Source organism: Narcine bancroftii, chromosome 7 (assembly GCF_036971445.1).
Source record: "Narcine bancroftii isolate sNarBan1 chromosome 7, sNarBan1.hap1, whole genome shotgun sequence".
Taxonomy (NCBI): domain Eukaryota; kingdom Metazoa; phylum Chordata; class Chondrichthyes; order Torpediniformes; family Narcinidae; genus Narcine; species Narcine bancroftii.
In genome coordinates, this window is record NC_091475.1 from 210,111,986 (window position 1) to 210,129,754 (window position 17,769).

General features: G+C 44.7%; 1 protein-coding gene across 3 annotated transcripts in view; it reads right to left on the bottom strand.

Annotated features, from left to right (window-relative positions):
- The window catches only part of rsf1a (remodeling and spacing factor 1a), a 119,190-nt gene that overhangs the window by 66,503 nt on the left and 34,918 nt on the right, over positions 1 to 17,769 (bottom strand). For all 3 annotated transcript variants that reach the window (XM_069892158.1, XM_069892159.1, XM_069892157.1), the window contains exons 2-3: positions 2,185 to 2,276; positions 1,492 to 1,584 (exon numbers count right to left, since the gene is read on the bottom strand). In XM_069892158.1, coding sequence (XP_069748259.1) covers positions 1,492 to 1,584; positions 2,185 to 2,276 — 185 coding nt within the window. The remainder of the gene's footprint in view (positions 1 to 1,491; positions 1,585 to 2,184; positions 2,277 to 17,769) is intronic.

Below are 17,769 nucleotides of genomic sequence, written 5' to 3' on the forward strand. Positions count from 1 at the left end.
CTGCTCCTAAATTCAATGCCTCTAGTAATGAAGGCCAACACTCCATTTGACTTCTTGATAACCTGCTGCATCTGTAAACTAACCTTCTGCATTTCATGCACAAGCACTCCCAGGTCCTTCTGCGCATCAGCACGCTGCAATTGCTTGCCATTTAAATAATTAGATCTTCCATTTTTCCTTCCAAAATCACATTTACCAACATTGCACTCTATCTGCAAGACTCTTGCCCACTCACTTATTTTTACCTTTCAGAATTATATATCTTTACCTCTCAAAGAAGGCAAAGATAATATAACAAACCTTTCAGGCCTAATCCCTTCGTCAAGATATGAGCAAAATGCAGGTAAGCACCAAAATAAAAAGGAGGGGGGGGGGGGAGAGCAGGAAGAAGGGGCAGGGGGACTACCACAGACTACAAACCAAGAGGTGAACGTGGATAGGAGGGCAGGAGTGAAAAACAGAGCTGATGGGTGGGATAGCTGTCCAAACGCAGTGCTGGAGAAAAGGAGAGAGTGAGCAAGAGAAGGGGTGGGGAGCTGGAGGATTAGCATTAGGTATAGGGAAAGAGAGAGATGGTGGAGGGGTGGCTAACAGAAACAGGTGAAGTTGATGTCAATTGACCTTTTCCTATGCTGGACTGTTCTTCGTTCTATGTTCTAAACTGGTTGCTTTCTTTGAGGGGGGAAAAAAACTAGCTTGGAAGTGAATTATTTACTTAATGTCAGCTCAGAAATGGATTAGAAAGTGCAGGTAGTCCTCATATTTTAAAAAAAAACACTGAACATTAGATACCTCGCAGCAGAGACAGCTATGGGCTAAGAACAGTGGTGAAATGGGCTACATAGATCTTTTCCAGTTTTATGCCATAAATTTCTCTAATTCTACACCTGACAAGAAGCTGCGGTGGTTCTCCTAGATGGCTAGCGTGGGGAAAGGATCCATAGCATGGATGAAACTTGACCAGGACAGAAAAACATATTGCTGACAGAGTAATTGCACGACCCTGAGGGTAAAGGACAAACCGAGATTGCCCAGACCAGATTCCTGCCCACTGATCCTTGCTGAACAGTGGGCACACATGTACCGATAGTTCCAAGAGCCAGTTTAGATAAAGCTGTAAATTCCACCCATTGTTCAATAACCTAAAATAAACACTTTTAAGTTACAACACAACTCATGACCAGATACTGTGTCTCTGGAGGACCATCCTTTGGCAAAAAAATATTTACGAAAAAGAAAATAACTAGGAAGTTTAGGATGGCTAAAAATGGGTGAGTTCATTGAATGGACAAAATCAGGAGATTGGAGATAAAAATTAAGGATACAATGCAAGATATGGTGTTGGTGAAGGAATTCTGGAAGCTTGTGGGGAATACTCTTTTGGGTCCAGGTGCTCAAAACTAATTCCAGATGACACCACCTTCATTTTTAGAAGTTTTGCAACTTGGATTAAATCAGGAAGTTCTTGCAAACAAGCTTTTGAGAGATTACCTTCAAGAGGCCAAGTTTGCATTCTGCATCCATCTCGGTGTATCCAATTTTTTCCATCTCCCAGGCCCAAGTACTGTTGTATTCCAAGCATATCTATTTAAAAGCCAATCAATTTAAAGTGAGAAATATAATAACTTTCTGAAATAAAAACAGGGGAAAACAATGATTAGAAATTCGATTGATAAAAGCTTTCACATTATGACCCAGTATATAAAGACCAGGTACAATCAATCCATGCATACAAGATGTTGGGATAAGTTTCAAACCTACGTTGTTGCACAGGGAGGTGTTTTTAGCTGCCCTGCCATATACATAATGTGAGAAAATCAGATGTGCCAGTAATTGTTTTGTTACATGCTTTACTGATCTATGGACTCTAAAGAATTTTTTTTAATTCAAATTTAGACATACAGCACAGTAAACGGGCAATTCAGCCCTACAAGTCCATGCCGCCCAATTTACACTCCATTAACCTATGCCTATGGGCAGGTGGAAGCCAGAGCCCTCAGGGAAAACCACACAAACACTGGGACAACATACAAACTTACAGACAGCGCAGGATTCAAACCAAGGTCTGGTCCCAATTGCTGGAGCTATAAAGGGCATTGCGCTAACCGCTATGCCAATTGTAGAGGTTGGGTGACCAAAGAAACAAAAGCCATTTTTATCAGATCCCATGTGAAGTTAGTTTACCCTGAGAAGGTACTTCTCCCATCGATCAAAGCTGACAGACTTTCCAATCTTTCTCATTAACTTCAAATGAAGATCGACCAATGGCTGGGGAACTGTAGGGAACAAGAGCATAATGAGTTAATGGTTTGCTTTACATTAATGAAGCAATTCAATTACAATTTTCACACAAAGCTCTCTATAATCCACACATATTAATCTTCTTAATCTATTATCATTATACAGCATTGAAAATGACCCGACCAACAAAGGTTCCATTATTGGATAATTGTCACATAATACTACATTTAGAATGTAACATATGAAATTCTTTTGACTTTTTTCGACTGTAAGACAGACAGTGAGTCACCACTTTGTCCAGCGCCCCTCACAGATATCTACAGCACCTGGTGTTCCTAGGAAGTATCCCTTCCAAGTACTGACCAGTCCTGAGCCTGCTTAGCTTCCGAGATCAGACAATTCCAAGCATATTCAAGCTATTAGCTGATAAGTTATTTGATGTCAGGATTTACTGTGGAGGAGAATTGGGTGAGTTGTACGCTGTTAGTTTAGAACGTGTGTGCATCAAGAAAGAGAAAGTATTACAAATTATGTAATTTAAGTTAGACAAATCGGCAGAGCCTGGTGACATCTATCCAGGGTGCAATGGGAAGACAAAGCATTGTCTTCAGCCATACATGAGATTCTGGAAGACTGGAGGGGAGCTAATGCTATTCCTATTTTCACCAAGTGTGGTGTGGGCAAGCCAGGGCTGGTGAGACTTATGGCAGTATTTGGGAATTTATTGGAAAAATTTTTGGGATAGAATTTATAAATTTAAATTTAGATATACAGAATGATAACAGGCCATTTTGGCCCACGAGTCCGTGCCACCCAATTAACCTACACCACTGGTATGTTTTGAATGATGAGAGGAAACCTGAGCCCCCCGGGGAAAACCCACGCAGACACAGAGAGAATGTACAAACTGCTTACAGTCAGCGTGGGATTCGAACCCCAGTCCCAATCGCTGAAACTGTAAAGGCGTTGCGCTAACCACTACACCAACTGTGCCGCCCAAGATTACTTGGAAAGGCAGGCACTGATTAAGGATAATTAGCAAGGCTTAGAAAGTTAGGGCATGTTCCTTTGAGTTCCTAGGAATCCACATGGTGGAGGATCTCTCCTGGCTCCAGCATAATGAGGCATTTGGACAGAAGTATGGATAGATATGGACCAAATGCAGACCACTGGGCTTACTCTAGAATGCCAAATTGGATGATATGGACTAGTTTGGTCGACGGCCTTGTTCTATGCTGCATGACACTATACCAGGAAGAATGCACACCCGTGGTGCTATTTTCTAACAAGTCTGAGGAAATTAGGAATATTATTAAGTTTCTGCAGGTGTACTGTGGAAACTATACTGACTAATGCATCATGGCTTGCTTGGAAACTCAAGTGCCCAGGAATACAGATGCCTGCAAAAAGTGGCAAACCTCGCCAAGTCAATCACAGGCACGGACCTCCATCCATTGAAAGCATCTAGTATCTATATGAGGTATAGCCTCAAAAGGCAGCCAATCTCATGAAGGGCCACCATCACTACATCATTACAATCTCTTCAGAAACCTAAAGTTCAGCACCTCCAAATTCAAGAACAGTTTTTATCCAACAGCTATCAGGCTCTTGGACCTCCCTGTGCTACCCTAATCCTAACCATAAGCTACTGTGGAACCAACAAAAGATCTCTCTGCACTACTGAAACATCACTTTTTTCCTTGCACAAAATAATGTGAATATGTGGCGGCACACATCGAGATGCAGGCGAGCTGGCTCCGCAATGTTTCGGCCCCGGAGCAGCCGCATCAAGATGGCGCAGACAAGCGCATCTTCTCTCATGCTCCAACGGGCCGCGCACACGCACTTGGCTGTGCCGTGACGTCACAGCCCATGCATGGGCAGGACTTGTGGGCCACCTTATAAGGCACAGTGCGGGCTTTTCAAAATAAAACTGTTGGAAGTGCATGCAACTCACAGTGTGTAGTCTTTATTTCTCTTCCCTCAGTAGCTATCGCTACATTGGTGACTGACGAGCCCAGACGATTTTGGACTCTACACCATGGACACTGCAGCAGTCGATGCAGTGGCCATGAAATTGCCAACTTTCCGGACGCTTCACCCACACACTTGGTTCGGGCAAGCTGAAGCGCAATTTCACCTCCGACTCGACAATGTTTTACCACGTCGTCAGCTCCCTAGACCAAGAGACTGCAGCCAGAGTGGACGACATATACGCGACCTGCTGGAGGAAGGTAAATACCCAGCTCCCAAGAAACTTCTGAGTACTTTCGGCCCATCCAGACAACAGTGCGCTGCCGGGCTCATGCACCTAGATGGCTTAAGCGATAGAGCACCACCTACCCTTATGGACGAAATGCTCGGACTCGCAGAGGGCTGCAAGCAGTTTCTCATGTTTGAGCAGGCTTTCCTGGAACAGATACCAGACGACATACAACTGCTGTTGGCAGACAAAGATTTCTCAGACACGTGTAAGGTCACAGCCAGAGCAGATGTGCTGTGGCGTACAAAACGCAAAAACGAATCTGCCATAAACTAGTTGACTCGGCCCCACGCAGGTCAGCAGACCGGATGGACCCCGTCCGAACAGAGCACAAACGCACCCCAGCAAGCCAGCAGAGGCACTGAACACTTTTTTTTTTTTAAATCACCAACGCTGGGGGGTACAAGCACGAAGATGCAAGTAGCCCTGCTCGTTCTCGGAAAATGCCCAGGCCAGCCACTGCTAATGGCTACGATATTTGGCCATACAAATAGCCTATTGCATGTCACCAACAAGGCTAGTGGCCGACGGTTCCTGGTCGACACAGGCGCTGAACTCCATCATCTCACCAAACGCCCTGCAAACACGAGCGCACCCACGAGGTCCCACTCTCCGGGTGGCAAACAACACCACCATCAAGACCTTTGGCACACACAACGTTCAAATACAATTCGGCAGAGAAAAGTTCCAGTGGAATTTCACACTAGCCGCCATCACTCCTCAGTGCAGGCTTTCTACGAGCGCACAGCCTGCTGGTGGACATGAAGCCCAAATGTCTGGTCCATGCCCAGCCATTCCAGACCATCCAACTTAAAGCAACCAACGCCTGCAACGCAAGCTTGGCCTCAGTGAGCGCCCAAAAGGACGAGTGCAGCTGCATCCTGGACGAAATCCCATCCATCCTCAGGCTGTAGTTTACTTCCACCATGCCACAGCAAGGGGTGCAACACCACATCCCAATCCAAGGCTCTCCTCTCCATGCCAAAGCCAGAAGGCTTCACCTGGATAAATTGCAGTTGGCCAAAGAAGAATTTTCTCGGATGCAGGAGTTGGGCATAATCCAAAGGTCCAACAGTCTGTGGACTTCCCCACTTCACATGGTCCACAAGTTCTCAGGCGGGTGGCGGCCCTGAGGGGATTACTGCTGCCTTAACGACTTCGCCACACGAATCCCACATTTACAAGACTTCATGGCCTACCTGCATGGCATGAAAGTTTTCTTAAAGGTTGATCTAGTGTGTGGTTATCGCTAGATTCCTGTCCACCCAGACAACATTGGAAAGATGGCCATCATCACCCCATTTGGACATTTTGAATTCCTCCGCATGCCATTTGGCCCCAAGAAAATGGCACAAACCTTCCAGCATTTGATGGACATGGTGAGCAGAGATTTGGACTTTGCGTTCATCTATTTGGATGGCAAACACTTTGGAAGCAAGGACCTCAAAGAGCACAAGGATCACCTCCACAGACTCTACACATGCCTGTCCGACTTCGACCTCATGGACAACTTGACAAAGTCTCCACGCTATTCCTTGGCTACACTATCACCGCAAAAGGGGCTTCACCATCAACAGGAAAAAGTCGCAACCATACACCAGTTTGCCCACTTAACACCCTCAAAGGCCTCCAGGAATTCAATGGGATGGTTAATTTCCACAACCGCTTCATTCCAGGGGCAGCCTGCATCATGTGGCCACTGTTCACCATGATGTCGGCCAAATGCAAGATTCTAGCTTGGACAGAGGAGGCCAACACGGCTTTCACCGCAACTAAGAAAGCCCTGACCAACACCACCTTGCCGTGCTCACAGCCCTCACCGTTAACGCATCAGCAACAGCCATCGGGGAAGTCCTCGAACAGTTTGTTGACGCTCAGCGGAAGCCATTAGCCTTTATCAGTCGGCATCTATGCCCCCCGGAACTTAAATACACCGCATTTGACAGGGAGCTCCTGGCAGTCTACCTTGCCACTAGATATTTCCGCTACTTGCTGGAGGGCAGGCCGTTTACTGATCACAAACCCTTCACGCACGCCTTCTCTATGGTAAAGGATCCCTGGTCAGCTCGCCAGCAATGCCACCTATCATACATATCAGCGTTCACCACCGCCATCCAGCACCTCTTCAGCAAGGACAATGTCGCGGCAGACACTCTCTCTTGACCCACCATCCAAATTTTGTTCCCCGGGCTGGACTATTCCCAACTAGTACAGGCCCAAAGAGGACGTGGAAACACAGGCCTTCCGCACAGCCATCACTGGCCTCCGCTTTGAAGGCGTCAACTCGCTGTGTGACGTTTCCACTGGCTCACTGCGCCTGGTCATACCACAGCAATGGAGGCGCCAGGTTTTCCAGGCGGTCCATAACCTCGCCCATCCGTCCATAAAGACCACAACCCGCATTGTGGCGGAGAGGTTCTTATGGCATGGCCTGAGACAGCAAGTTGCCCAACTAGCCCACAATTGTACCCAGTGCCAGACCTCCAAGGTCCACCGACACATCAAGACCCCCATCCAGCTGTTCGACCCTCCGAAGAAGCGGTTCGAACATATACACGTCAACATCGTGGGCCCACTACCTCTCTCCTGAGACACTCATACCTGCTAATGGTGGTAGATCGCACCACAAGGCGGCCAGAAGCCATCCCATTAAAAGATACTTCAACTGATTCCTGCTCCAGGGCACTATTCACGCATTGGATTGCGAGGTTTGGGATACCAGCTCATATTACCACCGACAGAGGGGAAGAATTTACATCAGCACCGTGGACACAGCTTGCAACTTTACTGTGCATTAAGCTGCACCACACTGCCGCCTACCACCCGCAATCCAACGGCCTCTAATGCTTCCACCGCCACCTTCTCATAGCACGTTTAACCAGCCTCAGCTGGGTGGACAAGCTCCCCTGAGTCTTACTGGGCATCCAAACTGCACCCAAAGAGAACCTGCAGGCCTCCTCCGTGGAATTAGTGTATGGTGCCCCATTAATCCTGCCAGGTAAATTCTTCCCACTGTCCCAAGACCCAGGTACCAAGGGGAAAGCAGAGTTGCAGAAACTATGGGACAGGTTAGCCTACTTCGCACCCCCAAACCCACCCTCACCCTACATGCATTCCTCAGGACTTTTTAATCACAGACTGTTTTTGTCCGCCGTGGACTGCAATCAGCCACCTTCCAATAACCCTATGAGGGCCCCTACAAAATCCTACGCACCACGGCAAAACTTTCACACGGGACATTTGGGGGAGAGAAGAACTGTCCACAGCCAACCGGCTGAAGCCCGCACATCTCGACCTCAGCTAGCTGGTCATGCCAGTGCAACCAAGCACCAGGGACGACCTTCCAAAGGTCCAGCCACTACGCTCAAGGATAATGGAATGCTAGAGCCAGTTCTGGGGGGTGGGGTGGGGTTGTGTGGTGGCGCACAGAGACGCAGGCGAACCGGTTCCACAATGTTACGGTCGCGGCAGTGGAGCAGCCACGTCAAGATGGCGCCACCAAGCGCATCTTCTCCTGTGCTCATACTCAGCTGCGTCGTGACGTCACTGCCCACACATGGGCAGGACTTGTAAGGCGCAGCATGGGCTTTTCAAAATAAAACCATTGGAAGGGCAAGCAACTCAGTGTGTAGTCTTTATTTCACTTTCCTCAGTAGCTACTGCTACAAATATTTATTTATCCCTCAATAGTTATCTTTTTATTCTGTCTTGGCATTTGTGGCAACTTAAATCTTTACCATTGTTTTTAATATATCTGTCTGACTGCAGCATGTAAGAATTTTGGTGCATCTGCACACTGTCCTTGCATTTATGATAATAAATTCCCTCCACATGTACGTCCACTGTGTTTTTAGCAAACCTTGTTTGGTGAGAAGAAGCAGAGGGTAGTGTGGTGGAAGTCTGTAACCAGTGGTGTGCATCAGAGGTCAGTGGTAGTTAGACAGAATCTCCCCTTAAAGGCATGTTAACTATGCCTAGCTGATGAAGAGCAGAATAAGCCTGTCCATAGAACCATAAAACCATAGAACATTACAGCACAGAAACAAGGCCCTTTGACCCTTCTAGTCTGTGCCAAACCTTTTTTGCCTAGTCCCACTGACCTGAATCCAGTCCAATAGCCCTCCACATCTCTCCCAACCATGTACATCCAAATTCTTCTTAAATGTTAAAATTGAGCCACATTCGACACTCAGAATTTTTCCAATAATTTTCGTATAATTGATATTAGCTCACTGGCTTGTATTACCTAGCTTATCCTTGCTGCTCTTGGATGAAAGGTATTTGCTGGCCTTCAGTCATCTGGAACTTCTGCTGTGCCCAGAGGAGATTTGAAAAGTTCAGTCAGAGCCACTGCAGTCTCTTTCCTTGTCACAATCACATTGTATACAGTACAATTCCAATTATCCAAAATGATTGGGACTGCACCCATGTCCGATATTCAGTTTTTTCGGAGAACCGGTCATTTTTAAAAAAAGCCCAGTAGCAACAGCAAATCACTCTTTAAACAACAACAAACAACAAGGGAAGGCTTTTTAAGCAGTAAAATAATGTTTAATTCTCACCAAAAAAAATGGTGGCTGCCGCCAATCCCCGAGATCTCCCCTCCGAAGTTCCTGCTCCTGTCCAGCAGCCGACGTCCCCAGTCAGTTTAGCTCCGAAAATTTTTTTGATAAATGAGAATTTTGGAGAATCCGGTTTTGGATAATGAGTGTTGCTGTACTTCCTTTTATTTTCTCCAAAACCTTTGATTGAATCCCCATTTTGAAACTCTTCATACAGTTCCACTAAGACTTGCACAACCATGTTCAAAATAAATTGGGAGATCTGTCTTATAATTACACTAAGTTGGTCTTGGTGGCATTGCAGTATTTTAATTTAGAGGATTGTGCAACTGCAGCTTGACGGATTATATACTACCTCAACACAAGGAAGGAGAAGCTCGTAAATGAAAATCAGTGAGGGGAACAAAGTGCTGTCACAAAACTTTAAACCATCAATCTCCACTGCCGTTACATAGAGTCTGAAATCTAGGGAAGTTTCAAGGACAGTTTCTTTCCTGCTGTTATCAGACTCCTGAATTTTCCCAATAGGAAAATTACTTGGTCTTTGCTCTGTAATGTCTGATCTCGCTCTGCACCTCTGTACTACATCTAACTTGCTGCACGATGTACGAGATGTCTAATTGTTCAAAAAACTGTCATAGCATCTTTGGACGTGACATCAAGTTTTAACTGGATCCCCCAAAGCAATAATAATACACTCAGACAATCAAAACTTGTAACAAGTCGCCAAAACAAATGGAGTTAGGCCAGGAATTTTGTTTGTTCTAGATGTCAGACTAATGAGCAATTTGACTAACAAATAAAACTACGTAATACAGTCATTCATGGCCATGATGACTGGAGCATAACTAGATAAATCAAGTCAATTAATACATTAAAAACCAACAGTCAATGCATTAAAAAGGGGCCTCTACGACTGAATAAATTCAAAGTGCAACAGCAGGCAGTGGAAATGGACACCACAAATTTAAATTGACAAAGATTACAAGAGGAATAAAAATCAATAAATTTTGTTGCAGGCTGTAGAAATTAATACATCAATGATCCCAAGCTCACCAATGGGTAAATTAATTGAGAATGTCTTGTATGGATTTGTGTACGTTCTGTGAACAAACAAGTTAGAACTTGCACAAACAGGATGAGGTGGAGTTACAATGTCTTTTTTCTCAATATCCTTTCATATTTTTTTCCACCATCTTAAACCCCCATGACCAATCTCCAAATTTGTAATCTTCTCATGTGCTGAGAAATTGCTCAACTGTCCACCTCCTCCTCCTCACCACCACCTCATATTCTGTGAGGCACCCTTGAACCAGGATAGCATTAACAGCGACTTCTCCAATTTCCATACCCCCCCTCACTTCCCATTTCCTCCAATACTGTCTATCCCTTCCTCTCTCTCTCTCTCCCCCCCCCCTTTTCCCCTCTGTCTCCTTTCAGTGCCAAAAACAACTCCCCTCCCCCCCAGCAATTCTGTCTTCCTATCATATCCAATAAACACCTTTTGTCTGTTAGTCTGTACTTCTCCCCCTCCCATTCTTCCATTTCCCCCAGCCTGTCAATACAGACACCTGCCTGATTTTTACCCATAAAAGTCGGTGGCGTATCTTTACCTCCTGCTGAATTTCTGCTGCATTTCTGAAAGGAACCGATCTTTCAGAATAGGGGATTCAATCTGTGGTATTATTTTTGGCTTAAAAATAAAGGGAGAAAAAGCTATTGAATGCGGAATATCAATGAGATAATGGGAAAAGCTGAGACTAGAGAGTAAAAGGTTATTCGTTAACCAAGTAGTCTTTTGCATCTTGTACAGACCTATGAAAAATTAAACTTCGACTATATGCCAATACAGATATTTACAGATACCACAGTCCAATAAAACAAAATAAAGCTGCTTTCTACAGGGAAGCTGATGCCATTTCATCTTCCCCAGGGAAGAAGAAACCTTTGTATTATTCATTGACAACAGCTTGCAACTAAACAGCCCAAAGGCTGGAACAGATTTTCTATCCAGTCCTTCAGAGTTACAAGTTCTTCGTGGATGTAGTGAGAAGCTAACCTTCAAAATACACAGCTACTCCACCGAACTAGTGAAATTAGTGAATTATGATGTCAAACGAGTTTTCCACTTTTGCAACACATTCAGTGCTCCTCTATAAATAACCATCTTTGGAATTACAAAAAAATAATGGAAACTCTAAGTAGGTCAAACACAATCTTGGCAAGCTACATAGCTAACATTTCAGAATGAAGCCCTTTACTAGAGGGTTTTGTGATAAGAACAAGACCGACTTCAAACTTGACTTGAAAACAAATAATAAATCCATGGGTTAACAAGAAAGCTGATCCAATTAAAATGCATAGAAAATGGTAATTTAACATACCTGATTAAATTAACCAAGATCTTATTCAACCACAGTTTTGATCATGAACCCTCAAGTTATAAATGAGAATATCAACACCATTTAAAGGTGCAGGTAAGAGCTCAACCAAGGCATTAGGAAAGTCACAAGGAGCCATGAAATGTCTTTGGTGGACAGGGTTAAAGATAATCCCAAGACATTTTATATTTACATTAAAAACAAGATGATTAACTAGAACTATTCACAGATAAAGGATAGAATTTGTGCTTGGAGTCAGAGGAAGTGGGTGAGGTACTAAATGAGTACTTTGCAAGGTTGAAAGGCATGGCCAGTGTTTCCCCCTGGGGTCGAGGGAAACTTCAGGATTGAAAAGTGGAGTTTGTTGCCACAGTCATCTGTGGAGGGCAAATTATTGATTGTGTATAAAACAGAGATTTTCCAGGGCATCAAATGTTATATGGAGAAGGCTGGGGAGTTGGGTTTAAGTAGAAGAATGGATCAGCTCATGATTGAATCGCAGGGCACATTTGATGGGGTAAATACCCTATTCCTGCACCTATATCTTTTGGTATTCACCAAGAATGAGAAGGGCAGTGATAGAGAGTATCGTGTGTTAGGGCATTTTGAGATCAGGAAAGAGATAATGCCAGGTTCTTTGAAGAGCATTAATGTGGATGTGCCTGGGGTCTGATGGGATAAATCCCAGATTATTGAAAGAAGGAAGTGAGATTGCTGGGGCTTTGAGGAAGATCTTTGTTTTCTCACTAGGACACTAGCAAAAGGCGAGGTCATGAAAGACAATAGAGCAGCGAATGCTGCCTTGTGTACGCATGATGAGCTCATTGACTTCATTCACTTTGCTGCCAACTTCCACCCCAACCTCAAATTCACTTGGTCCATCTCTAGCTACACTCTCCCTTTTCTCCATCTCCGAAGACAAACTCTCGACAGACATCTTCTATAAACCCACCAACTCCCACAGCTACACCTCTTTCCACCCTGCCCCTGGAAGGATTCCATTCCATTCTCTCAATTCCTCCATCTCCACTGTTACACCTCACCAGCAGGCAATCGAGAGATGCATAAACAGATGGGTTAAGTTTGAAACAAAATTTATTAACAAATTAACAATAATAGAATTACCTCAATAAACTTAACATCTGAACATAAGCCTTTATGGCAACTCTACATTAACAAGCTATTTAGTTCAAAGGTGCACATGGGGGGGAAAAAACCCAGACCATTACAGTCCAAGCTCAAAATGCCCCAAAAGAAAACTCGCAAAACAAAACCTCAAGTCTGTCACATCAAGTCCGTCAGTGAGAAAGAAACAGCTCAGAGTCCATCTCCAGGCTTGGGATTCTTAGTTTGGTTGCACACTGGTCGTTGGGTATGGAGACAGATGGCCATGATCACTGTAGACTTACAACTTTCCTGAATTTCCAAGGAGGCAACGACCACGTTTGATTTCTTCACACAGGAATTTTTCACCCAGTAACCTCCTAGTCATTAAACGAAGTTCACGCCTCCAAAGCCCACTTTAAGGTTAACAAGTGACCTTGTGTCACACAAGTCTTCCCCTCTAAACACCCTGTCTTGGGTTGTCCAGTGACTCCCATCACATGAAGTCCTCCTCTTGGAAGGAGTCTGGGGAAGTCCAGGTCAGACAGACAGACAGACAACCCCTCCCCCCCCCCCCCCCCACACAAGCACACACACACACCCACACAATTAGAGTGGCCTTAAAAACCACTGGGTAACCACATTGACAGACAGTTACGGACATCAGTGCTAGCACCCGTGAATGAAGCAACTCAGCATCTTGCTTGCTGAAGCTGCCAAGTGAGCGCACACATACACAGACTCACAGTCAGACTGACCGACCTCCTTCCAACCTGTTCAAAACTCAGCGCACTAGGCTCTTCAACTGCCCCAGCGCATGCCTTCAGCACACCCGAATGGTGGAGAGAGATTTGACTACAGCAAGCACGCTCTCTATGAGCCCATTGCTTCCACCATATGGCTCTCGTGCTTCCGACAGCTGTCATTTCCCAGCGCTGCTTCAGCACTTCACACGCAGTTGGTAGTTTTCACAGCAGGGCCCGATCCTCCCTCTCCTACCGTAGGTTCAGTCCTGTCCCTGGATCGAAAATAAAATTGTCCAAGGTCCATAACACCGTCACAGCTGTACCCAGGAAGAGGACTTCCATGCTAGATCATCAGAGAGGTCCTCCTTCTTCAAACAATGTGACTTTTCCTCTACCATCAACTCAGCACTCACCCGCATATCTTCCATTACCCACACATCCGCCCTGGCCCCCTCCACCCCCACACACAAGGACAGAATTCCCCTCGTCCTCACCTACCACCCCACCAGCCACCGCATCCAACACATCCTCCTTTGCCACTTCCGCCACCTACTATGTGATCCCACCTCTACACACATATTCCCCTCTCCTCCCTCCAAAGGAACTGCTCCCTCCATGGTTCCCTTGTCCACTCCTCCTTCCCCACCAATCGTCCCCTTGGGACCTACCCCTGTGACTGCAGGAAATGCTCCACTTGCACCCACATCTCCTCCCTCAGCACCATTCAAATCCTCCAACAGTCCTTCCAAATGAAGCAACATTTCACGTGAATCTGCAGGGGTTATCTACTGAATCCGTTGCTCCCACTGTGGCCTCCTCTACTTTGGAGAGACTGGATGCAGACTGGTATATCGCTTTGTTGAGCACCTCGCTCTGTCCGCCACAGTAGCATGGATCTCCCAGTGGCCACCCATTCCCTTGCTGACACATCTGTCCATAGTCTCATGTACTGCCACCCGAAAATTGGGAGGAATACACTTCATCTTCCAACTGAACATCCTCTAGCCCAGGGGTTCCCAACCTTTTTGTTCCTCTGTACCCCTTGGGCATTTTTATAGGTTCCTGTGTACCCCTATAAATTAAGGATAAAAAACATGACATTGTGCAATCTGATTGCAGATTACAGCACCATGTATTGTACAGTAGTGGTTATTCTCTCAGACCCAATGTACCCCCTGAAAAGTGCAAATGTACCACTGGGGGTACATGTACTCAGGTTGGGAACCCCTGCTCTAACCAGATGGCATTAATATAGACTTCTCTGAGTTTCATTAAATCACTCACCCTTCTTCCCCTGTCGTCTCTTCTTTCCCTGTCTCAATTTGCACAGACGTGATAAATTCTCACGTAGTCCCTTATCATAGTCAATCAACACCTTTTGTTGGTCTGGATTCCTCCCCCATTGTTTGAATTGCCTTTTCTGACATTTCCTTGAAGAAGGGCTCAGGCCCGAAACATCGGCAATATAGCTTTGTCTCCTTTAGATATTGAAAAGACTGGTTGAGGTCCTTCAGCATTTCAGTGTATTTATTACAATCAGAGCACCTGGAGCCTATCATGTTTCACTCAATGGTATACTTTTGTTCAAAAAAGGAAACAAGGAAATATTCCACAAAGTTCTGGGACAGCGAACCTCACATCAGTGGTAGGGAAGCCAGTGGAACAGACACTATGCGATAGAATTTACACACATTTGGAAAGGCGTGGTCAGATTGGAGACTGTCAGCATGGCATTGCGCAGGGCAGGTAATATCTTACAAAACTGATGTAATTTTTTTTGGAAGAGGAGACAAGGGTAAGATAGTGGAAGTTATCTACAGGAATTTTAGTGAGACTTTTGACATTTGTGGTAGGCTGATCCAGAAGGTACAGACACGTGGGATCTACAGTGAATTGATATAGTTTAGATTCAGAATGGATGGCCATAGAAGCCAGAGAGTGGTGGTAGAAGGGTACATTTCTGTCTGGAAGTCCGTGCCAGCAGTGTTTGGGAAGGATTGGTCTTGGGGCACCTGTTGGTTGTGACATAGATATACAACTGGAAAAAGCAGGTGGGTGGATTGATAGGTTTGCAGATTAAATGAAGATTGGAGACGCTGTGGACTGTGTAGAGAGCCATCAAAGATTATACAAGAGAATTTAGATTTACAAATATGTACAGAGAAAGAACAACTGGAGTTTAATCCAGACATGAGCTGTAGGGAGAGGTTGAGCATCCTGGGGGATTCATTCCTTGGAGTGCAGGAGAAGGGGTGATCTCAGAAAGATGAACAAGCTCAGGAGAGGAATAGCTTGGATGAACGCAGAGAATCTTTGGTGCAGAAGAGGGGAATCAGTAACCAGAAGTTATTGGTTTAAGGTGGTGGGAGAAAGAGATTTAACAGGAACCTGAGGGGTAACTCATATATCAGTGTTGTGTGCCCGTGTGTAGTGGCTGAAGCAGGTACAATTGCAATATTTAATTAAGAAAGAGGCCGATACATAGATTAGATGGGTTTCGAAGGATATAGGCGAAATGCTGGCAGGAAAGGGCCTGTTTCCATGCTGCATGGCTCTATTACACAGGTACAATTTCTTTTAGGCATATAGCTCGGTAACAGGCCCTTTCGGCCAATGAATCTGTGCCACCCAAATTACACCCAATTAACCTACAATTCACGAAACGTTTTGAAGGGTGGGAGGAAACCCATATAGACATGAAGAGAACGTATAAACTCCTTACAAACAGTGTGAGATTCAAACCTTGGCCCTGATCGCTGGTGCTGTAAAGCCACTAACCACTATGGCAACAGTACCATCCATTTTGGGAGGGGAACACATCTAGTTAATGGCAGGACTGAAAAGATTTGATGGTGAGGGGGATCTGAGGGTTCGGCTTAGAGGGTGGTAAAGATTATATGGTTGCCTTCATTGGACATTAATGAAAAGAAATCAAGCTGCAGCTACAAAAAAACTTTAGTTTGGTCTCACTTGGATTATTGTGATGTGGTTTCGATACAGCCATTCCAAACCTTTATTTGGCTATGGTCCCCTAAGACATTGCTCATAGTTTATGGGCCCCCCCCCCCCTTTCCCTGTGATGCAGTCGTTTAGTTGGTTTCTTCTGTATTTCTCCCCTACTGACTACATAAAAAATGAAAAATTTATGATTTCAGTTTGTTACCTCACATAAATGCTGTGCCTCCCCCACCCCTGTCATATGGCCCCTGTTGAGAATTGTTGAATTAGAGGGTATGAACAATGCGGAGAGATGAGACAAATCGGGTTGGTTTCTCTAAAATGAATGCTGAAGGGAGACCTGAAAGATTATAAAATTATGAGACATTTTTTCGGTTAACAATCAGAATCATTTACTTTGGATAAAACGTCATACACTAGAGTACTTGCATTTTTGTTGGTGCGGGGTGGGGGGGGGGGTATGGGGGAGTTCAGATCGGGAATCTCTGCCTCAGTGCCCTGCTCAGAGTGGTGGATGCCTGGAATGGGCTGCCAGGGGAAGTGGTGGAATCAAAAACAATAGTAGTGTTTAAGAGGCTTCCAGAAAGACACATGAATATGTAGAGAATACAGGGATATATATCATGCAGTTTAATTTGGCCATCAGACATTGTCGGCTGAATCGCCTGTTCATGTGCTGTACTGTGCTAAAAATACACATTTTGGCATTGGGTTTAGTTTTCACCACTCCTAATCCACCGAATGCTTCCAAACTCTATGAGAAATGATTACCAAGAGCAACTTTTATGGCCAGTGCCAAGACTGCAACAATTTGTAATGGTTACAGTAGAGAGAATTTAAAAAACACATGGCAAGTTAAGGCTTGTGAGCAAACCCTACAGAGATACAAATAACATTTCAATCACCCAACCTATCATATTTTTAACATTTTGATGAAAGACTATAGCAAAATAGATTTTTTTTTTTAAAAAGTATTCATTTTTGTCAAAATTCTTGATTTGAACCAATATTCTACACTGCACCTTTCCCATTTTATTCGTATATACTGCAGAATAAAGATCTTGTTTAAACTATTTTTTTTTAATTTAGACATACAGCATTGCAACAGGCCCTTCCGGTGCGGACTCGAAAGGCCAACATGGCCTGTTTCCGCTCCGTAAATGGTTATATGGTTATATGAGCAAGGGCCACCTAAATACTCCAATTAACATACAACCCCCGTATATTTTGAAGGGTTGGAGGAAACCAGAGTGTCTCGAGGAAACTCAAGCAGACATGGGGAGAAAGTACAATCTCCTTACAGACAGCGGCAGGTTCAAACCCAGATTGCTGGTACTGTAATCAAGTTAAATAACAACTCTAAAATGTATATGAAACTATTAGAATCTAGCAATTTACCCATCTCACTAGAGTTTGTCCTGGAAAGCACCCATCAATTATGTTTCCCCACAACTGCCTGCCAAAGTTGATCGATCAACATTGCCCACATGCTTCAATTATAAATACTGCATTAT